Below are 22,166 nucleotides of genomic sequence, written 5' to 3'. Positions count from 1 at the left end.
AAGCTATATCTCCACAGTTTAATTATATTTCATCAATTAACCCATATATCGGTTTACTATTTACTTAACCGATTAGAAGAAAACTAAACCCAAATTAAACCAAAATAAACCCAATTTCGACCCGTTAAACTTCGATTCACTATCCAACAATCCCTAAAACTAAAAATCCCCAAATTTGCGAAGAACCCTAGATCAAAGTTTAATTCTTTGCTTAAATTTCTTTGGGAAAACAGCTTCAATGGCGATTGTCCTGGCAGATGCAGACTTCGGAAGAGATTTCGATGAAGAAGCACATGACAGAGATAAATTTCACATCGACCAGTTGGTGAATGAGTTCGTCGATGAACCACCAGTCCGCCATGATGTGTATCCGGAGAGTGATACCGATGAAAACGGTGACGGTACAAAGCCAGTTCATACACATATCAGGCGCGGTGATGGGCATTTGTATGATAAGCAGACATTCTTCAGTGGAGTTGCTTTCAAAGAAGCAGTGACGGACTATGTTCTCAGAACTGGAAATAATTTGAAGCAATACAAGTATGATAAAGATAAATTTGGCTTTATGTGTGCTGGTTGTAATGGAGATGATGGTTCACGGTGTGATTGGAAGGTGTATGCCGCAATTCTGCCAAGCGATAACATGTGGAGGATTAGAAAGTTTAATGATAAGCATAGTTGTATCCCTAATGGAGAATGTGAGATGTTCAAGGTTCCACATATAGCTAGGTTATTTCTTGATAAGATTAGAGATAATCCTGAGTACTTCATGCCAATGAAAATGGAAGAAATCATAAAGGAAAGGTGGAAGATTAGTGTCACTAGGCATCAATGTCAGGCGGCTAGAAAGAAGGCACTAATTTGGATTGATAAGGAGTATGATGAACAGTTTGCTAGATTAAGAGATTATGCTGCTGAGATATTAGAATCTAACAAGGATTCACATGTAGAGGTTGAATGTGTGACTGATGATGGAGGGAAAGACATGTTCAATAGGTTCTATGTTTGTTTTGACAACATAAGAAGAACATGGAAAGAGACTTGTAGGCCTTTAATAGGAATGGATGGTTGCTTCCTAAAGAATAAGGTCAAGGGACAGCTTTTGGTAGCTTTAGGTAGAGATGCTAACAATGGTATTTATCCAATAGCATGGGGGGGTTGTAAAATTTGAGAACACCGACAATTGGGTTTGGTTTATGAAGTTGCTGAAGACTGACTTTGGACTAAATGATGGTGGCGGCTTCATTATGGTCTCTGATAGGCAAAAGGTAAATTATTATTATCATGGTTTGTAACTGATTTTGATTGTGTATTTTTTATGGTACCTTTAAATGATTATTCTTATTTTGTAGGGATTGATCAAAGCTGTTCAGCTGGAATTACCAAAGATGGAGCATCGAATGTGTGTACAACACATCTACGGGAACTTGAAGAAGCATCATGGAAATAAAACTCGGATGAAGCCACTTTTGTGGGATTTGGCTTGGTCTTACAATGAGACGGATTATAAGCGGCACTTGGAGAGGATCTACTGTCATGATACTGGTGTATACAATGATGTCATGAGGACAAATCCAAAAAGCTGGTGTAGGGCATTCCACAAGATTGGGAGTTATTGTGAAGATGTTGATAATAACCCCACAGAGTCTTTTAACAGCTCCATTAACAAGGCAAGGGAAAAACCATTTATTGCTATGCTAGAGACAATCAGACGACTTGCAATGGTGGGGATTGCCAGAAGGTCTGCAGAATCTTATTCTCACACAAGTAATTTCAATGATTTTTAGTATTATCAATGGTTTGATTGTTTCTCACACAAGTCTCATTTTAAACAATAATGATTGCATTGTTTGTTTGCAGGGATATGCACTCCATATGTTGCATTGTTTCTAGCTAAAGAGCATAAGTATGCGTGTGAGTCGAAGGTTTATTCAAGCACAAATGGAACATATGAAGTACATCATGGTTTAGATAAACATAGAGTCTGCCTTAAGAAGATGGTTTGTTCCTGCATGAAGTGGCATATATGTGGCATCCCATGTGAACATGCCTATGCAGTCATCATCGAGAAAACACTTGTAGCCGAGAACTATGTCTGTCAATGGTTCAAGACAGCTATGTGGAGAAGAAACTACACCGAAGGCCTGGTTCCACAGAGAGGTCCAAGGTTTTGGCCTGAGACAAATGCTCCTAATGTGTGTATACCAGATGATGAAAATGAAGATGATGAAGATCAAGATAAAGGTAAGAAGAAAAGCCTGACAAAAAGAGGAAGAAGGGTGCCAATGAGTCGCCAACTAAGAAGAAACCAAAGGAGAAGAAAAGAATCATGCATTGCGGCATTTGTGGAGAAGCGAATCATAATTCTAGATTCCACAAGAAAGAGTTTGCCAAGGTGAATGTATTTTCCTTTTCATGGTTTCAGTTTATAGAGTTTGTTTTGGTTTACTAATGTTACAATGTTTTAATTTTTTTTTGCAGCCAAGTTAAGGGGAACCAAGTGAAGGTTCACTCACTCAAGCTTAATCAAGTAGCTAAGTAGAAATAGGGTTCTAATTTTGTGGTTGCCTTAATGTATTTTCGACCACATAGACTTGTAATTCCCTATGTCTTTTTTCTTTTGTCTCTTCTTAAAACTTGCTAGTGATGTATTTTGGTGAATGTTTTATGAACGGCTATGATCAATATCATAATTCTGAAATTTAACTTCTCATTCTCATTACCACAATAGCAACAACAAACTAACAACAATTGTCTTCATAGCAACAACAAACTAACAACAATTGTCTTCATAGCAACAACAAACTAACAACAACAAACTAACATCAACACTGAATCTCTTGTTCAACCTAGTAGCTTACTGAGACCAATCATGATCATACATAAGAATACTATGATAAGCATCATTCTCTTATTGCTTGATTTGGCTTCATCCAAAGCATCTTCAACCTTCTCAAATATCTCCTTCTCCATCTTCTCATAAACCATCTTTTCCAACTCAAACCTCTCTGTTCTGATATCTTTCAGCTGCTTCTCAAGTTCAACAGTCTTTGCATCTAATGTATCTATCTCATTGACAAAAGCTTCATCAACCCATTTAAATGTGTGTTCATCGTTTCTAAGCTACAACAACCCAAATGTTATACACAAAATTAGAATAACAAATCAAATGTTATACACAAAATTAGAAAAAACAGTTACCTTATTGGCTACTGCAAACCCACACCGATAATATCTCCGGTACGGATTCGAATCGGACTTCGATGTCAAAGCCATGATTCCTTCCCCGCACCAACATCTCTTTGGCGACCGATAACCCTTCCTCTTGCACGGAAACTTGATTCGGTGGAATTTGTTGACACATTACTCATTGTGATACTCGAACTCGTGAAAGAAGAAGCAAATTCAATAAGAAGAATCGATTATGCAAGAAGTGAAAATTGATTTTAGGTTTTGATTCTGGGTTTTATGATAAATGGGTCGGGTAGGTGGAGGAATTTGGTTCAACAATTGGTTTATTTTTGGGACATATATGGTTTGGTCTCTGGTTTAGACATTATACCGCTATAATCCAGAATCGGGGAGATATAGCTTTCGAACTTTCGACTCGGGGGGAAATTGATTTTGAACTTTTATTTCGGGGAAAAATAGACCGAGGGTAAAGAACGGACTCTATCTGGTTCGATACGATAGTTATTATGGGGAAATAGACCGTCTGCCCATAACAATGCTTTAACATTGCCGCAAAATTCATGCTCTTTAACATCTTCTTCTTTTTTACTTGACAAGTCAGAAAATCACGTTTCACTAAAACCCACAATTCTCATGCATATATAGTTTCATCTCACTTTTGTTCAAATATATATATATATATATATATAGTTTCATCTCACACTACGCATGCATCACACAAACATGATCATGCTGCCTAGCTAGGTTTAGGAAGATATATAATCCTGAGTTTGAAACACTTTTCCTTGTTTTTTAGATAACATCTTAATATATGTTGTATTCTATTATTCACCGCAATCAACATAATATTAATTGTGGAAACTTTCGATCGACCTCTATTATATGCCTATTTTGTGGCCAAAACGGTTAATCTTATTTAAAATTGTACTAAGCACTACTTTTTCAGTTTTCACACACAAACATTCGTAGGCACAAGACATATATATACGCACAGCTAGTAATACACACACGAATGAAAAGAGGACTTTAAGTAAACGACGTACCTAGAGCAAAGCCAAGAACGAAGAGTAAAATTAATTAATTAATATACGCAAAACTAAAAATGAAGAAGCAAAAGATCGCAACCGTTGTCAAAGCACTCAACTTACGGATGAAAAAAGAACCGATCAGTCTCCGATACGTGCACATCCTCGGCACCGTGGTCTTCTTCACCTCCGTCTCCTCTCTCGTCATCCTCCTCGCTCTTTACCTTAACCAACGTCTCCAAACATCACTCTTCTTGGTCGAAGAACATCACACTCTCTCTTTAAATCCACTAACTTCTCCTCGCTCTCATCCTCCTTCTCCTTCTCCTCGCAGCTCTAGTAGTGATACTACAGACGAGGAGCTGATGCGGCGAGCAGCTATGGCGCCACTCAGCGCCATCATCAACGGAACTCATCCAAAAGTTGCGTTCATGTTTTTGACAAGGTGGAATTTGCCCCTTGTCCCCTCTTTGGGAAATGTTCTTCAAAGGACACGAAGGGTTTTCTTCCATTTATGTACATACCTCACCAGAGTTCACTGAGGAGCCGCCCCAATCTTCAGTGTTTTACAAGAAACGCAACCCAAGCAAGGTATGATTATATGTATTTAATTACATTCCTTAATTAGGTTTTGTTGCCTTGTTAATTGGCTTGCAATATTGAGATAGTTTGAGAATGTATAATTGTGTAGGCAGTTGAATGGGGGAAATCGTCGATGATGGACGCAGAGAAGCGTCTTTTATCTCACGCGTTTCTAGAACCTTCCAGCGCACGCTTCATCCTCCTCTCAGAGACTTGCATCCCTCTACTCAACTTCACCACAGTCTACACTAACCTAACGCGCTCCACACGCTCTTTCCTAGGTTCGTTCGACGACCCAAGGCCCATGGAACGAGGCCGTTACACACCCAATATGCTTCCACACGTGTCGCTCTCCGATTGGCGGAAAGAAAACCACTGGTTCGAGGTCTCCCGTAGAGTCGCCGCCGAGATTGTCTCCGACCGCCGGTACTACGGCGTTTTTAAGGATCACTGCCGGCCGCCGTGCTACATCGACGAGCATTATATTCCGACCTTGGTTAACAAGATATGTCCGAAGATGAACTGGAACCGGACCGTGACGTGGGTGGATTGGTCGAGAGGTGGGTCACAGCGAGGTTCGTGAGGAAGGATATCCGGGTCGGGTTTATGGATAGGATACGGCTCGGGTTGATTTGTAGCTACGAGGGTGAGGTGACGAATGTGTGTTTTCTATTCGGGAGGAAGTTTCATGTGAGCACCCTCGAGCCTCTCATGAATATTGCTCCATATTTATTTGGACTTTAATTAAGACTTATTCAATATTTCTTTCCAAAATATAAACACAATTATTGACCAAACAATACTTTAAGTTAGGTGAGTGGCTGAATTAAACTAAGAAAACAATAAAAAAGTGGCAAAATGGTCAACTTTCTTGGAGTGCAAACCAAGTTCTGAATAAGAGAATTTTAAAATTGGATAGAGAGACACAAGTAAGCAACTGTCTTCCATTTGTAAACCTTTATCTAAACTGTCTTTCCACTTTTCTTCTATTCTTTATATTTCTTGAGGCTATAGCTATGGAGGTGGCATATACTGGAAGGATAAAAGCTAGTCGAAATGTAGGACATCAATATATTGTTGGACTCAAGAAGAGTCGATATCACTATGAAAAGTCAATAGAAGTGAATGAGAAGATGGTAGAGGAGATGCGACAACAAATGTTTCAGATCGAGAAACAACTCATAAAGAAAATAGTATGTTTGTTGTGTTAATCTTTAATTTATCTCTCTCTCTGACTAGTGACTACACATATACATTGCTATATATCTAATATTATTGCGGATCGAATTAACTAAACTGGTGAATGTTACTCCCAAGCACAGCTTGTTCGTGAACAGGACATCTCAGGACTAGAAAACAATTTGCATCATAGATGGAGAGTCATCGAGGATGACAGGCTGATGGTGAACTTTCCGAATTGCCCTAAGAAGATGGAGCTAGACAAACTAACTTTTACTAATAACGCGTATCGTGGCAAAAAGGCGGCGGCTGTTATATCATTTTCGTCCGGGGAACGAGAAATTAATATCCATGATAGAAACCGCTAGCTAATAACCCTTATTACACATATATATCCTCTGTTTTGATCTATGATTATTGATCTCAAAATGTTAAACATACATATGCATTTTAATTATTTTACTATATATGTTACAGAACCTAAAGCATCAGATGTTACACAAGCTAAGGCGCATTGCATGGATAGTGACAGACGCCTTCTTAAGATGCTGAATCCAAATAAGGATACAGAACCTGTTATTTCGCTTGCACAAGTTAAAGAACAAGTTAAGTATTGTAACCTTTTATATTTGATATTCTATACATTAGAATTGTGATTCAAAATTGAAGTGTGGGTTGTGATTAATGTGTTTTTTTTTTCGTAGAACAGATGAGGAAGTTATATTGTTCAATGAAATGGCCATATTTGAATAGCACAAGCACGAACACAATGGATGAAGAAACATATGAGAGAAAGCTAAGGGAACTTGAATGTGAGAGAGATCAAGTGTTTGTAAATGCTCCTTCTAAAGCCTCTCTATGGAAATTATTACCTTCTACAAAGGACTTACGCAACCAGATCAAGGTCTGACCGGGTTTCTTAATTCCAAATTTGTATGTGTTTGAAAAAAAAGAAGTCTGGTTATGATTCTAACACATATTAGAACCAAAGTTAATTCGGTTTAGTTCTGATCTATCCATTACTTTCTGTAAATTATAAGGCTATGGAGGCAAAAGATGAAGAAAAGAGGAAAAAGGTATTGAAAAGAAGAAAGAAGATCGAGTCAAGGGAAAGAAAGATAAAAGAGACAGAGAATGAGATCAAGTCTATGAGAAAGATGTTAGATCGGATTCACATCAGAAAGCAGAAAGCTTTGGAAACCATTTCACATGAAAGGACTTGTTTAGAGACAATAATCACATAGTTTATTGACTTATAGTAATGTAACGTCTAATTAACACTATACAGTATTTCAAACAAAAATTCCCGTAACAATCTCTCTAATAATAAAGAGTTCCAAATTTTAATGGCACACATAAAAATAGGTTTTAAAAATAAAGATACGAAGAAGAGGGGTATATTTGAAAAATATGAAATAGTTGTGAATTCTTCTAGCTAATTTCTAAAGAAATCACTATCACCAATTCACCATCATTCATCATCACCAACTGAGAAAACGCCTCTGGATCTCGCCAGATCCCATCTTCGAACCACTTCTCGACTCACTTCTCCGGTCGAGTCGAATCTTCACTCTTTGGTCTCAAAGTTTCTTCCTTTATTTTTTGTTTCACCAATGGCGACCTTTATCAATCTCGAGGATTCCCCAATGTTTCAGAAACAGGTACAAAGCTTTTGTGTATAATTAATTATTACCTTCTGGGGATTCCAAAATTCAGAGATTTTTTTTTTTTTTTTTTTTTGTATAAATTGTGTGACTTTATCACCTAAATTGTTGTCTTGCCTCTCTTTCTCATTGATTCAATCAGGTTTGTTCATTGGAGGGGACAGCTGATGAGCTTAAAGATCGTTGTCAGAAGCTACACAAAGGTGTTAAGAAGTTTATGTATGTCAATATCTACCCTTTTCTTTCTACCTTCTTTTAATCTTTCTGTGGACATAAATAAGATGTCAAGAACATTTTCTCAAAGTGGAAGTTGGATTTTTTGGTACCATTTTGTCTCTTCTCGTAATTGGCAAATACTGTTTTTCCATTTTCATGTAAATCTTCGATTATTGTATGTTGTTGGCTTTATGACTTGCTTTCTTTTCCAATTCAAAATTTTCTGGCATCGCATTATTTTGTTGCTACTCCACTTTTGTCGTTTGTATCTACGTGGCCAGGCGTGTTATCAGTGCCTGACATGTATTGCATTACTTTTCTTTTTGTAGGGCAAGTTTGGGAGAGGCATCCAAAGGAGAAAGTGCCTTTGCAGATTGTCTGGAAGCATTTGGTGCTGGGCATGATGATCCTATCGGTCTTTCAATTGGAGGTTACTGATTTTGCATTCAACTCTGTGTTTTTGCTATTTTGATGAATTATGAGTCTATCTATCTGCCTATGATTTATTCCTTTCATTAGTGATAAGTGACTGAGTGATGCAAATATTCTCTGGTTGCTATGGATTATATTCTCGTGGGATTAAACTATTCAACACGTAACACAATTTTAGTAGTGAAGTTGAGCCTTACTGTGTTTCTTAGTTGAGTGTACCTTATTGGACATCTAAACAAATAGGAAATTATTCACCAAGGTATGTTAGTTCAAGATTTCTGGAAGCTTTCAGAACTTCTAGCATGTGGTTGCCTTAACGTGATATCGTAAAGAATGGGATTTTTAGCTTTCATAGACTATCATGTTTCTTATTATTGATTGTTAGCAAGTTAAGTAGATTGATTTTGTTTACTAAGACAGAGTCTACTGAAGCCGCTCTTACTTGGCTTATGATATATTTCTTCTTAGCTTAATACATCATCTAAGTTATGTTTGTTCTCATCATTGGCTTTTGTAACCTACGTTCTAGAATTTCTAAGAACTTTAAATGTCTTGTTTCTAACCTATTTGATTGTTAATCTTTTAAATGACACCAGGTCCAGTGATATCCAAATTCATAAATACTCTTCGAGAGCTTTCTTCTTATAAGGAGTTTCTTTGCTCACAGGTATGCTCACTGTATCTTGTGAACAAATAATAAATGCCAGCAAAGACTAACAGATGCCTATCATCATTGAGAGCATATTTTTGTTTGGTACTTTAAATGAAGATTTGGTTAGTGTAGTGGTCTTTGTTGATTCAAGGATTCGTATCTTGATATTTTGCCTGAAAATATTTGTTTGAGTTACTAACTTACTAATTAACTCTGTGGAAAGGGGAGATGTAAAAGTAGGATAGTTTGTTTAAAATGCCAAATATGTAGTTGATTTTAGTGCAAATGCCTTAACTCTTTATATAACAGTTGTGGTATTTTATGGGGAAAATTTTCTAGGTGGAGCATGTGTTGCTTGAGAGGTTGATGAATTTTATTAATGTTGATCTACAAGAAGCTAAGGTATTCGTTTTCTCTTCTTAGTCTGACTTTGATCAATAACTTCTTAGTCTTGCACCACAACTACATATCGAAAACTATTCCGGTCACATTCTAATCAGTAATCAACCCTATGCCGTTTCTACCCTTTGTAGGAGTCTCGGCATCGATTTGATAAAGCTGCTCATTCGTACGATCAGGTACATGGTTATAGAGTCTATAGCTCTCTTAATTTCTTGTGCTTGCAGTTGTACGCACGTTTTCTTCGCCTAATTAAAATCTGTTTTGTAGGTTGGTGTTGCCACCACAATAATGCACAGAACTTAAACATTGCATGATATTCTTCATCTGAACTGGTGTGATGAGTTTTCTTATCTGCTTGTAGTCGCGTGAGAAGTTTGTGTCTTTAAAGAAGAATACAAAAGGAGAAATTGTTGCAGAGTTGGAAGAGGTAGAACATTTGATTCTTATGTATATCTTTTTGTTTGTTTCTGTTCGTGGCTACTAAGAAAAAGTGAAGCCAAAAATCGCGCCTAAGCACATATATAATAAGTAGATGTTGTCGTTTCTTAATTTATTTACCATGCGGTGTGCTTTTTTCCCCCAGCATGTTAACTTACCTGTGCCGTCATATTTGAATGACAGGATCTGGAGAACTCAAAGTCAACATTTGAGAAGAGCCGTTTCAATCTAGTATGCTGATTCTAGTAACCGAAGCCATTGTTATTTACTTTCGACATATCTACTTTGAAGTAAATTTTTGCATTGGTTGAAGAATGCAGGTAAATTCATTGATGACTATTGAAGCTAAAAAGAAGTATGAGTTTTTAGAATCCATAAGTGCAATTATGGATGCCCATCTGAGATATTTTAAACTTGTAAGATATCTAATTTTCCATTTTGAATATTTACCATGTAAGACCCGACTAAGTTTGACATTTGTGATTGTGGCCCTTAATTTGATCTCTTTGTGTTTCAGGGATATGACTTGTTGAATCAACTGGAACCATTTATTCATCAGGTACAAACTTGTACTCAACTTGATGTCTCAATATTTTAGGTGGGCAGGACAAATCGTGAGCTTCTATAGTTTCCAGAGGCAATTTGAATTTGCAAATGGGGGATGTATATTGTTAGGTTAGATACATTGAGGTCTTGAAATCCATTCGTGCTGACTTGTGATTGTTCTTCTTACAGATATTAACATTTGCTCAACAATCAAAAGAACAGTCTAAGATTGAACAAGATCGACTAGCAAGACGCATTCAAGAATTCAGGACACAATCTGAATTAGACAGCCAACAGCTAGCCGCTAACGCAGAACCCTCTGGTGTTAACGGAAACCGTGTTGGTGGAACCATCCCTTATAAAAATACCGAAACAAGTTTAACAGCAGACAAGGAAGTACGCGTTTCTGATTTCATTCTTGCGCAATTTATGTTTTGCATTTTGTTTCCCATAGCTCTTTTGTGTTTGCTTTGTTCTCATGAAAGTGTTTTATAAGTGTTTTCTTCTCACCAGAGGGGGATAGGTTAAGGTAGGATATGAGTGTTAAGAAGATGGAACTGTCCTTATACTGGATTTAGATGCTTAACTCTTGCATGTTTCTGTCTTTTACTGTCTGTGTCAGTTACCTTATAGCGCTTACAAAAAAATTCCTAGCCTCTTGTGCGCCAGTGTGATTATACAACATATAGAGACTCGTTTTTTAATTATTATTTGACAAATAAAATTCCCAGCCCAGCTGAATTTGTTATTGTCTTACAGAGTTCCTTTTTGTACGATGCAGGTAATTAAACAGGGTTATTTATTAAAGCGTTCATCAAGTTTGAGAACTGATTGGAAAAGAAAGTTTTTTGTCCTTGATAGTCATGGTTCTATGTACTATTATAGAAGTAATGGTAATAAATCAATGGTACGTACGCACTCTTTTTCCTGCCTCATTTCCATGAGAGACGTCCATAAGGTCTTTCCAATTTGGTCATTCGTTCTACATGCTAATTGTTACATTTCGTAAATCTCACTGATTGTTTCATGAATCCTTCTTTTCCCCTGAAATGAATAATTCATTTGTTATGAAATAGTGGGACAATAAATAATAGAAACAGGTCGAGCAAATGATATGATTGCTGTATCAGCTTTAAGATTTAACTCTATAATATCGTGTGATAGAAAGTCTCTAAAAATATAGTGGATATTGAGATAAGCCGATCAGATCATCATTAACTGCAGAACATTTTTCTAATTTGACACGAGCTATGAGTATTAAGCCTTTAATGAGGTTGTTACATGTATATTTCACCTGGCACTTCCTCATGCTATTGTTTACATCGATATATAAGTATAGATTGCAGAATGAATTACCTGGCACTTCCTCATCTCTCTTCATATTATATTCATAGTTTCTGTTTGTTTACAACAGTTGAATATTTTCGCTATTCGTATTCTCAGGGATCTCAGCATCACTATAGTGGTTCATCTGACCATAATACTGGTGTGTTTGGTCGATTTCGTGCAAGACATAACCGATCAGGTTCGCTCACTGAGGGCAGCTTAGGCTGTAATACTATCGATCTTCGCACTTCTTTGATAAAACTAGACGCGGAAGACATGGATCTTCGGCTCTGTTTCAGAATTATTTCTCCTCAAAAAACTTACACACTTCAGGTACCCAGTTTACTCGCGATAGGGCTAGGTTGCAAGTCACAGGGCATACATAATACTGTTTTTTTTTTTGTTGGGTTCCTCCAAATTCATTATATGAAACACAGAGCTGTGCTCTTTATATATTCTTCCAAAGTGTACACTAGATCCCAGTCCTTACCTTGCAGACAACCTACATGGACCCTCGTAGCAAGTGTATCGTTGATTCATGTCAATCTTACTTTCTTTTTGCTTTTTTGATTTCCCCTTAAAATTCGGTTGGTTTTAGCGATGATATATCTAGTTGGTGCAGTTCAGTCATAGATATAGTCTCTTTATCCTGGTTCATTCTTCTTTTCCTAATCTAAGTACTTCAGAATGGTAACAGCACTTATCTTACCTTACCAGGCTGAAAATGGAGCAGATAGGATGGACTGGGTAAATAAGATCACTACAGCTATTGGGACGCTTCTCAATTCTCATTTTCTACAACAGGTTGACACAATGAGCCTCTGGCTTCTCTTTCATTTACACAACTGAATTGATATCAAAGCCTTATTGCTAATACAGAACATTTTTGCAGTCACCAGTGCGATACTTGGATAGAGGCAACACTGGTTCTGTTCCTGCTAATGCTGTCGTCTCCGGGGATCAAAGTCGACTTAATGATGCAAAAGGAAATATCGGGGATGATGTCTCTACAATACTCAGAGGAGTTCCTGGCAATAATGCATGTGCAGAGTGCAATGCTCCCGAGCCAGATTGGGCTTCACTAAACCTTGGAGTTTTGTTGTGCATTCAATGCTCTGGTGTTCACAGGAATCTCGGGGTTCATATATCCAAGGTATGAAGTATGAACTATTCTTAGAACACTTTCCTTGTAATTTCTCGTTGTATTAGCTAGTCTTATACCACCAAGTCGGTAAATTCTATCTCTTCGTCATCCGGAATTTGTAGAACTCAATGTGGTATTCTGAATTTTCTTAGTAAAATTAACCCCACCAGGGTTTGGATTTGTTGCAAAAGTCAACACATTATAGTTATATAACCTTATGAGGGGTCAAGTGTCCGGATAAAGTTGGTTCATGGATGTTTCTTTGGTGGGTCTCTCAGTGCTATATCTCGAAGCTGATGTCACAAATGTGTTACCCCACAAACTGCAGGTGAGGTCCCTTTCATTAGATGTGAAAGTGTGGGAGCCAACAATCTTGGACTTATTCCGAAATTTGGGTAATGTATACTGTAACTCACTGTGGGAGGGACTACTTCACCATGAAAATGACGGGTATGATTTCTAACTATATATATTTGGTTTGTATTCCAAGTATAAACCAATGATCAAACACTGTATCTTCCAACAGTCTCCTGATCCATAAATCATGCATGTAACTGTTGAGATACATCATGATAAACAGTGTTGACTTTTTGCAGTGAGGAAACTTTGTCGCGTCCTTCAATTTCAAAACCATGTCCAGAAGATTCCTTTAGCGTGAAGGAGAAATACATCCTAGGAAAGGTATGACATTAGTTCTTTCCTTTTGATGTCCAAGTCTTGAAATCTATCTTCTCGGTCACAGGGATGATTGATCAATGAAATTTAGTGAACTAGATTATATGTTTTGTGAAAAGGCCAAGATGCAAAAAGCAACAACTAAACCCGATTGATATTTTGTGTTTTGGTCAGTACCTGGAGAAAGCATTAGTTATCAAAGATGAAAGCGAAGCAAACCCTTCTGCAGCGAGTAGAATTTGGGAAGCTGTTCAAAGCAGAAATATACGAGAAATATATCGACTGATAGTAACTACTGGAGATGTGAATATCATCAATACGAAGTTCGATGATATAACTGATATCGATGCGTATCACCATGTTGATGCAGCAGATAAATCAGTAAAGAAAAGACATGACCCAACTGTCTGTCTGAGAATCAAAGAATCCAACGAACCAGGAAATTGTCTTCAAGGCTGTTCCTTGCTCCATGTGGCTTGTCACATTGGTGACTCTGTCTTGCTTGAACTGTTGTTACAGTTTGGTGCTGACCTAAACCTGAGAGATTATCATGGAAGGACTCCGTTACACCATTGCATATCATCAGGGAACCACAAATTTGCAAAGATTCTACTGCGAAGGTACATTTTCACATTTCAGAAAGGCACTCTTTAATGGTTTACGTTATATTTCTAAATCGAACGAATGATAGGAGTTAGGACTCAAACTAAAACGTACTAGTTAGTTCCGCATACCGTTGATTCCAATGCTCTGTTTCTTTGGAGCTTGGCTCCTCCATTGCATTTTTCTTGAATAAGTCTTTAGATAAGGAAACAAAACGGTTGTTAATATTTTCATTATATTTGTTTGTGTAAACGCAGAGGAGCACGTCCATCGATAGAGGATGATGGAGGGCTAAGCGTGCTGGAAAGAGCGATGGAAATGGGAGCCATAACGGATGAAGAGCTCTTTCTTCTCTTAGCCGAGTGCGCATAAACCAATAATGTACAGCTTAGAATTGCCTTTCGAAGACCATAAAATGCAAAATCATGCAACGACAGGGTGGTGGTACAAGGTCAAGCTACTAGATACCGCAAAATCATGGTCACATCTCAGATAGCGTATTGACTTCTATGTCGTTTATGTAATGTATACGGATATGATTAAGGACAAGGACCCTAACTACAGAATTTTTTTTTTTTTTTTTTTTTTTTCAATTGTCGCTTTTGCGTTTGCATTTGAGTTTACGTGTAAAAAGTAATTTCACTTTATTCCAATCCATTTTATATGTTTTTGCCGATTGATAATAAAAAAAAAAGAATAAACAAAGTTACAAATATTTGCTTAGGAATATAAAAGTTGTGGATATAATTGGAAAAAGGCATGTATACAACTTTTTATATTTATTTATATATATTAATTATGCCTTTTTCCATATAAATAATTAGTGAAGTAAAAATAAATTAATTATATAATACATATACACTATGTTGCATGGAAACTCTTTTCGAGGTCCGTTTCCCGTTTCCGAAACATTTTGGAAACAGAAACTCGTGGAAACTCGGAAACAAGGCATAGAAACACGATTTCTAGACATTTCTGTTTGGAAATACTATAGAAACTCTATTTCCGTTTTGGAAACACGACAAAAACTTCTTTTTTAATTTGAAACTTAATAAATAAATATTTTTAAAATATAAAACTTTATTATAGATATAAATATATAATATTATTAGTGTTTTAATTCAACTATTTAATATTTATATTTGAAGTTTTATTGTTTGAAGTTTTTTGATATGGTTTTTATGTTTGGTGTTTTATTATATATATATAGATATAAATATATAAATCTATATATATATATGTATATATATGTACATACGTTTCCAAAACGTTTCCATTTCCTAGAAAAAAACCGTTTTCTGTTTCCGAAACGTTTCGTTTCCGCGTATCCGTTTCCGTTTCCGTTTCCATGCAACCTACGATATACATGCACTAAACCGGAAGAGAGCTAAAAGATAATCTTGTCTTAAACCCGAATCCGATCAAACCGATAATGCGGTTGATGATCGGTTATTTGAAATTGCTAAACCGACCCAAAATTGAGTTGACCGATGTGTAGAGAGCCACGCAATTCCCCAACCGCAGAGGCCGCCAAATTGAAGGAAATCAAACCCTTTCGCAAAACCTCTTCGTCGACACTGATCCGTTTCTTACCCTCCGTCACCGGTAAGTCGGAAACCCTCAATCTTTCTGTCGTTCTTTAGATCCTGTGTTGTCTTTCTCTGGGATCGTTTTATTCTTTAAGCTCTTGATCATAATTAGTCGCGAAAAATGAGAACAAAGGAATCATTTTTATTTTATTTTTTCCTAAACTCTTGAGTAAAAGAGAGATTTTTGGATTTCATCAAAGGTTTAAGATTCATAGAAAGTGTAGTTCTTTGGATTCTTCGTGATCATTAAAGGAAAAATATGTTTATTTGTATCCTCCATTATTCGAGTTTAGATCGGAATGGGACTTTTTAGACTATTCCCAGTAGGCAGTAGTAGCTAAGCTTTTACTCCTTTGTTGAGCTCAACTGCAATTTGTTATTTTTGAGTTCGATGCTTGACTTGATAATGGAGTTTATTAGTTTTGAGTTCGATGCTTGACTTGATAATGGAGTTTGTTAGTTTTGAGTTCGATGCTTGACTTGATAATGGTGTTTGTTAGTTTTGAGTTCGATGCTTGACTTGATAATGGTGATTTCTAGTAAGTGGAACCACTCATGGACATAGTTACCATATATGTGCAGTTGTTCGTGTGTTTGGAGGGATTTTCAGATTATGTGTGTAGTTGTTGATTTTTCTTCACAACACTCCCGTGAGGCTCTGTGATTAATCATTGCATTACCTTGATTACTCATTTCTTAAGAACATGCTCTGATGGATCGGTTTGCCTTTTTGGTTGGATTTGAGGATTTGCCTTCTGTGATTAATCATTGCATTACCTTGATTACTCATTTCTTAAGAACCTGCTCTGATGGATCGGTTTGCCTTTTTGGTTGGATTTGAGGACTATGTTTTTGTTTGCATTTGTTGATTGTTACAGTAGATCCTTGAGACTCTGCTGTTAAGCATCACAATGATACTGATGTATTGGTTGCCTTTTTGCATATGAACAGTTTGAGATGGCGAAGTCTTGTAAGGGTCTTGCTGAAGAGCTTGTGAAGTGTCTCAGTGAATCGATATGTGTCAAGGTATTATGAAATATGTCTGAACATTTGGAGAGACACTGGTTTTTTTTCAAAATTCTAGTTAGTGTATTCATTACCTGTTTGCTAACCAATTTGCTTCATTTTTATTTCTGATTTTGGTGTAGGACGAGAAACGGTCAATTCGGGACTGCGCTGGTGAAAAAAGCCCATGTATACCGAGTGAGTGTGTTGGTTTAAGGGAAACCTACTTCAATTGTAAAAGAGGACAGGTATGTTTTGCTTTCATTACTTAAAGATCCTCATTTTGTCATATGATAATGTAACTTTGGAATCCTCCATAATGTTTAAAGATTAGAATGTATAAGAATAAGCATGCTTGCGAACACTTAGAGAGTATTACATTCAACCATGAGAGAAAAAAATTGTAAAGCATAGATTATTGATTCTTGAATTGATGATGTTCGAAAGATCATAGTCTCTTGGAGTAATTGGACATTATTGTGTTTTCTCTAGGTAGACATGAGAGCCAGGATTCGAGGAAACAAAGGCTACTAACAAAAGAGATAAATATCGGACACTGAGCACCTGCTTGCTCGATATCACATTTTCAATTTGTTATTTTTGTGTTCCTTTTTTTGTATCAATCCCTTTGATTTCTAATAGTTGCAGCACAATATGAAGGGGCAAGGCAGAGTCTTACCAACTTAGTTTCTTGTCATGATGTCAATATCAAGTTAGGCTTGTTCCTATACTCAACTTGATTTCTTTTGCTCTTTAAAGTTGTATTACATGGGACCAGATGCTATTGAATCTCATTGTGTAGTTTAAAGAACGAGTAAGAATGAAAAAAAAAAGATTCTTCCGATTCTTCCAGTTACTCAATGGCCACATTTCAAATTGACCAAGTCAACATATCTTATGCAAGTCCTACAAGGTCGATGAATCAAAATGGCGTTACAAAAGAAAAATAAGCTTTACACTATGAACCCTACTTCAAGAATCACACGAGTCATTCTACGAAAGCAATGAAGAAGGCCCAGCCATTTTCTCTAAATGCTCACTTGATCATCCCTTGGCAAGCTCTGAACGGTATCCGACCATCTCCCTGGCGAATGCTCGCTACTGTTAGACGAGAATGGTGCTTCGGCCCTTGCATCCCTCACCATTTTCAGCACCTCTCTCATCACAGGCCGGTTTTCTGGTTGAATGGTCACGCAAACCGTTGCAATACTTAAAAGTGCCTGAAGTTTCTCCTCTGATGCTTCGTTGCCTGAAGAAGTCGGTTCCTCGCCTGATTCAGTCTCTTCCTCTCTCACTGCACGCACCCATCTAGAGATATCTGACCCGTATTCTTGAACAAGGTCCTGGAACGGTGTTCTACCTGTTAGAAGCTCAAGAAGAAGAACCCCGAAGCTATAGACATCAGCGGGCTGTGTAGAGGCTTTCCTTGGGTCTCTGCACTCTGGAGCTTTGTAAAAGAGAGAGACTGCGCTTGTTTCTTCAACCGAGTCAGGGTCATGGAGAGTGCTGAGGCCGTAATCCGTGAGGCAAGACTCAAAATCAGGACCTAACAAGACATTGGACGATTTCAAGTTCCCATGTGTCAGGCCAGGATTCTGATGAATGTCGAGCAGAGCAGAGGCCAAGTCCTCAGCTATTTTCAAGCATGAAGTCCAGTGAAGAGGTTTCCCACTTCCAGAAGCCCTAGTTCCTGCAAACAAACACACACATAAAACACACAATGAATCTGGCGAATGTATCCAAGTTTCAACCCAAACAATCAAATTCAGGCATTAGATACATACCGTGGATAAGAGTGAAGAGACTGCCATTGGGGAAGTAATCATACACAAGCAAGCGTTCTTCTTTGGCTTGGAAATAGGCTCTGAGAGGCACCAGGTTCGGATGTTTGAGCTGTCCCAGGATCTCAACATGTCTCTTGAACTCCTCCATGCGAGGATACCTAGCGTTCTTGAGCCTCTTCACAGTAACAATGAACCCAGACTCCATCACAGCCTTGTAAGTGCTCCCCAATGTACCTCTTCCCAGCGTCTCTGCCGAAGCTTTTAACAGATCTTCCATAGTGTATCTCACCATCGTCTCGCCTGAATCACTGGTTCCGAGGAAAACTAGAGTTCCCACTGCTCCTTCTTCGCCTCTTTCCCAAGAGAAACCTCTGTCTTTCCTCTCAATGTCTCTCTCTGCCTCCGCAGATGTAGTAGCTCCTTCTCCTTCAGCTATTCCTTTGCCTTTCCTATCTTCCCTCGGCGCTTCGCTCCGTCGCTTCCGCCGCCAGCAAACGATAAGCAGCGTCAACAGGAAGATGAGGATTAGTACCCCGACGACGACACTTCCGGCAATAATCCCGATAAGCTTCGCTTTGTTCTTCTTCGACTTAGGTGTCGGCGTTGGTTTCGCAGACGGCGCAGGCGAGATTATGCATGGACTTTGAATCTGATCGCCGCAAAGAGCGACGTTTCCGGTAAACGAAGACTCATCGAACTGCTTCAAAGCTCGTGTCGGTGGAATTTGACCGGAGAGCTGATTGTTAGATACATTGAAGTATCTGAGACTCGTCTGGTTAAGAGGTGGGATTGAACCAACGAAGAGATTGTCCTGAACATTGAGCGTGTAGAGCCGAGAGAGATGGAGCAACGAGCTAGGGATTCGACCGGACAATCTGTTACCGGAGAGTACAATGGTTTTCAACCGGTGAAGAGAGGTGAGAGACTCCGGGAAATGACCGGAGAAGTTGTTATCGTTGAGATAAACCGATTTGAGATTGACTAAACCGGAGAGATCAGGGATTGAACCGGAGAGAGAGTTGGCTTTGAAACTAAGAACCCTAAGTTGATCCAATTGGTTCAAACTCTTGTCGTCGAGTGAGCCAGTGAGATTCAAAAACTCGAGAACAAGCTTGGAGACTCTTCCGTTCATACATTCTCTAACACCTTGCCAGTTGCAGAGATCTGTTCCTCGCCATGGAATCGAATTAGAAGGATCGATTGAAGATTTCAAGGTGAGTAGAGCTTGTACGTCGCTAGATCTCGCCGGAGTAACTAAACAAAATAATACTACTGTAAATGCAAAGACTACTAGTAACAACGACGACGTAATCGATGAAGAAGAAGCCATGAATCAATGAAATCGAAAGAGTGAGTATAATAATCTCCGTCCTTAAGCTCTCAGAAATGATTTGACACAGTTGGAAATCGAGGTTTCCATTAAAAGAAAAAAAGCTGTGCCCATGAATCTCTCGTCGGAGCCATCACTTTCCATTATTAGTCACTTTCCAGATCTGCCCCCATTAAGCTAAAGGATCTCGATCGAAGTAAAAAAAAGGAAATGTCAAAAAGAGAGAAGAGCTCTGCTCATTAATGGCGGAAGGAAGTAACTCGTCTGGTTGTGAGCATGAGCAAGAATAAGAAGAAGAAGAAGTATTAAAAAAAAAATTTATCTCTCAGTTCTCACTTACTTTCTGAGTATCTTTTCTCGAAGTTCTTGGTCGAGGAAGATGTCATCACGTGAAGCCATGCTTCAAAAACGTAACTTTTTTTTTTCTCTCTCTTTCTCTCACTCTGCCTTCTTCAATGCGTTCATGAATATAAGCAGTATTGTTATTATAAAAATCATTAATAAATTGGTTTAATGGAGGAGAGACGAAGGAGAAGGAAATAAAAAGAGAAAGAAATAATAAATCAGGTAAAGTTTTTGTCTTTATTGTTATCGTTGTTATTACTTTGCCAAGGAGGAGGATTCAGAGACAGATAGATTTTGGGGCCAAGGGGTAGTTGTTGTTGTTACTGCTGTTTGAGAAATATTTATATAATTGGGGGTGTGAACTGTTGTGGTATGGAGCAGAAGCAATGTGGTAGGCTGTGTGAATTAATTTTGTAGAGATAATAATTTAGAGTAAAGAGAGACATTGTTTTTTTATTTTATTCAATTCATGTCTGGTTCCTCTTGCCTCTCTTTACCCAATTATTGAGACTTGCTTTATTTGATAACTAGGTGCTTCCCCACGCAACGCGTGGGTTGTGGTGTAGTTGGCACTTTCTTGTTTTTTTTGGTCTTTATCGTATTCTCTTTTGTATTATTTTGTTTTAATTAGGCATATACGGGCTTTGCCGTCACTTTTATTTATACACTATATGTTTATACCATTTCGTTCAGATGTGTATAATTGTGGCATTTATTTTTTATGAATTATGAAGATGTTGTTTCTTGCTTTTGAGGATCCAATCTTATCATTGACTGATATTGTTTCCAATACATTTTTTGTATTATAGTTTTTCTAATTAACTGCTTATGTAAACTCTTCATACGTTGATGTTGCAATAATAAGTTATTTTTTTAAAATATCTTCCGTGTAAGTGATTATGTTTGTATGCCCATGTTTTGGTCTAATATCAATAAGATCGTTTCTGTTTTTCTTTAGTTGGCTTTGAAACCAATATTGAGTTTTAAGCAAATAATGGGTCGAATTATGGTGTTAATAAGTAATATAAATTCTTATGTATATATATTGTATATATGTGACTATAAATTTAGCTAACTAAAAAATTATGTAATATTTAAATATAATTTTGAACATATATATATATATATATATTTATTTGTGGGAGGAATGTATGAAATTATTGGATAGAAGTTATTTTTGAGTTAAATGACCTTTAATGTCTTTAAAGTGAGTTAAATATTAATAAATTTTTATATGTGTCTTGACTTTTTTAAAAAGGAATACCAAGTGTTTCCTTCCAAATTTGAAGTGATATAGTATTTTAGTTTTCTAATATGATTTTATGAACTTCAATGTAAAAGTTTTTCAAAGTAATAAGTACACTCACTGATTGAATTATAAAATTTGGAGAAATGTTTATTTCGTTTAATCATCTGCTCTTTTAAATAAATTAAATAAGTATGTTGTTATTCCTACAAATAGGACAACATATATTATAGTTTAACCATGAAGTTAAGCAATGGAAATGAAACTTATGATTGCAAGACAAAATGCTTATATGTTACACATTGATCGTTTAAAAATGAATAGGAACATCTAATTCTCAAATAAAGTTGATTGTTTTGTTAAAACCAACATATGTGAATTTAAATTTAACTATGCAAATTTAAAAAATAAATATGAATAGATTAGAAAGGCAAGAAATATAAAAGAAATATTTTTTATATAAATAAAAGAAAAATTGAAAACAATGTTAAATATATATAATACTTTCTACATTAAAATATAGAATCAAACTCTTACAAGTTACAACACATATGAGATATAATAACATTTGATATTGGTAGGAGAGGAGGAGAGAATGTTTACTATAAGATGGTAATCCAAATTAGATAATGGAGATGAATCTTTAAAAAATAGAACAATGTAATATCTATATATATATAATACTTTCTAAATTAAAATATATAATCAAACTCTTACAACACATATGAGATATAACAACATTTGATATTGGTGGGAGAGGAAGAGATAATGATTACTTATAAGATAATAAT

General features: G+C 36.9%; 5 protein-coding genes and 2 pseudogenes across 7 annotated transcripts; 5 read left to right on the top strand and 2 right to left on the bottom strand.

Moving 5' to 3' along the window:
* Positions 1-238: 238 nt before the first annotated feature.
* Positions 239-2,526, top strand: LOC147946571 (uncharacterized; annotated as a pseudogene).
* A 167-nt stretch (positions 2,527-2,693) lies between these two features.
* LOC104769541 (uncharacterized protein At4g04775-like) lies at positions 2,694-4,278 on the bottom strand. The gene is made up of 2 exons (XM_010493774.2): positions 3,202-4,278; positions 2,694-3,123 (listed from the first exon to the last, which is right to left on the bottom strand). The coding sequence occupies exons 1-2, from the start codon at positions 3,274-3,276 to the stop codon at positions 2,845-2,847; spliced, it is 354 nt and encodes a 117-aa protein (XP_010492076.1). The 5' UTR covers positions 3,277-4,278; the 3' UTR covers positions 2,694-2,844.
* A 16-nt stretch (positions 4,279-4,294) lies between these two features.
* Positions 4,295-5,573, top strand: LOC104778668 (glycosyltransferase BC10-like; annotated as a pseudogene).
* Positions 5,574-5,724: 151 nt separating this feature from the next.
* LOC104769511 (uncharacterized) lies at positions 5,725-7,340 on the top strand. The gene is made up of 4 exons (XM_087508334.1): positions 5,725-5,992; positions 6,122-6,583; positions 6,688-6,882; positions 7,019-7,340. Exons 2-4 carry the CDS (start codon positions 6,389-6,391, stop codon positions 7,220-7,222), a joined length of 594 nt encoding a protein of 197 aa, XP_087364460.1. The 5' UTR covers positions 5,725-5,992; positions 6,122-6,388; the 3' UTR covers positions 7,223-7,340.
* Positions 7,341-7,434: 94 nt separating this feature from the next.
* LOC104769521 (ADP-ribosylation factor GTPase-activating protein AGD4) lies at positions 7,435-14,791 on the top strand. 2 transcript variants are annotated; one of them, XM_087508333.1, is made up of 19 exons: positions 7,435-7,639; positions 7,785-7,861; positions 8,188-8,288; positions 8,887-8,957; positions 9,282-9,344; positions 9,476-9,520; positions 9,706-9,771; positions 9,966-10,013; positions 10,096-10,198; positions 10,300-10,341; positions 10,518-10,724; positions 11,110-11,235; positions 11,772-11,987; positions 12,372-12,458; positions 12,547-12,807; positions 13,127-13,248; positions 13,395-13,479; positions 13,648-14,093; positions 14,334-14,791. In XM_087508333.1, the coding sequence occupies exons 9-19, from the start codon at positions 10,097-10,099 to the stop codon at positions 14,446-14,448; spliced, it is 1,809 nt and encodes a 602-aa protein (XP_087364459.1). In that variant the 5' UTR covers positions 7,435-7,639; positions 7,785-7,861; positions 8,188-8,288; positions 8,887-8,957; positions 9,282-9,344; positions 9,476-9,520; positions 9,706-9,771; positions 9,966-10,013; position 10,096; the 3' UTR covers positions 14,449-14,791. The 2 variants fall into 2 exon arrangements, with proteins under 2 accessions (XP_087364459.1, XP_087364458.1); XM_087508332.1 differs by having other exon boundaries at positions 7,478-7,639; positions 10,103-10,198.
* A 681-nt stretch (positions 14,792-15,472) lies between these two features.
* Positions 15,473-17,514, top strand: LOC104769495 (uncharacterized). 2 transcript variants are annotated; one of them, XM_010493723.3, is made up of 4 exons: positions 15,473-15,681; positions 16,617-16,691; positions 16,814-16,918; positions 17,163-17,514. In XM_010493723.3, exons 2-4 carry the CDS (start codon positions 16,623-16,625, stop codon positions 17,202-17,204), a joined length of 216 nt encoding a protein of 71 aa, XP_010492025.1. In that variant the 5' UTR covers positions 15,473-15,681; positions 16,617-16,622; the 3' UTR covers positions 17,205-17,514. The 2 variants fall into 2 exon arrangements, with proteins under 2 accessions (XP_010492025.1, XP_010492032.1); XM_010493730.3 differs by having other exon boundaries at positions 15,544-15,681; positions 17,167-17,514.
* Positions 17,492-20,593, bottom strand: LOC104769489 (inactive leucine-rich repeat receptor-like serine/threonine-protein kinase At1g60630). The gene is made up of 2 exons (XM_010493710.3): positions 18,455-20,593; positions 17,492-18,360 (listed from the first exon to the last, which is right to left on the bottom strand). The coding sequence occupies exons 1-2, from the start codon at positions 19,782-19,784 to the stop codon at positions 17,699-17,701; spliced, it is 1,992 nt and encodes a 663-aa protein (XP_010492012.2). The 5' UTR covers positions 19,785-20,593; the 3' UTR covers positions 17,492-17,698.
* Between the last annotated feature and the right edge of the window lie 1,573 nt (positions 20,594-22,166).

This window comes from Camelina sativa, chromosome 3 (genome assembly GCF_030686135.1).
Source record: "Camelina sativa cultivar CO46 ecotype springtype chromosome 3, ASM3068613v1".
NCBI lineage: Eukaryota > Viridiplantae > Streptophyta > Magnoliopsida > Brassicales > Brassicaceae > Camelina > Camelina sativa.
The sequence above is the reverse complement of the archived record's forward strand: the minus strand, read 5'-3'. Positions and strand labels throughout refer to the sequence as shown.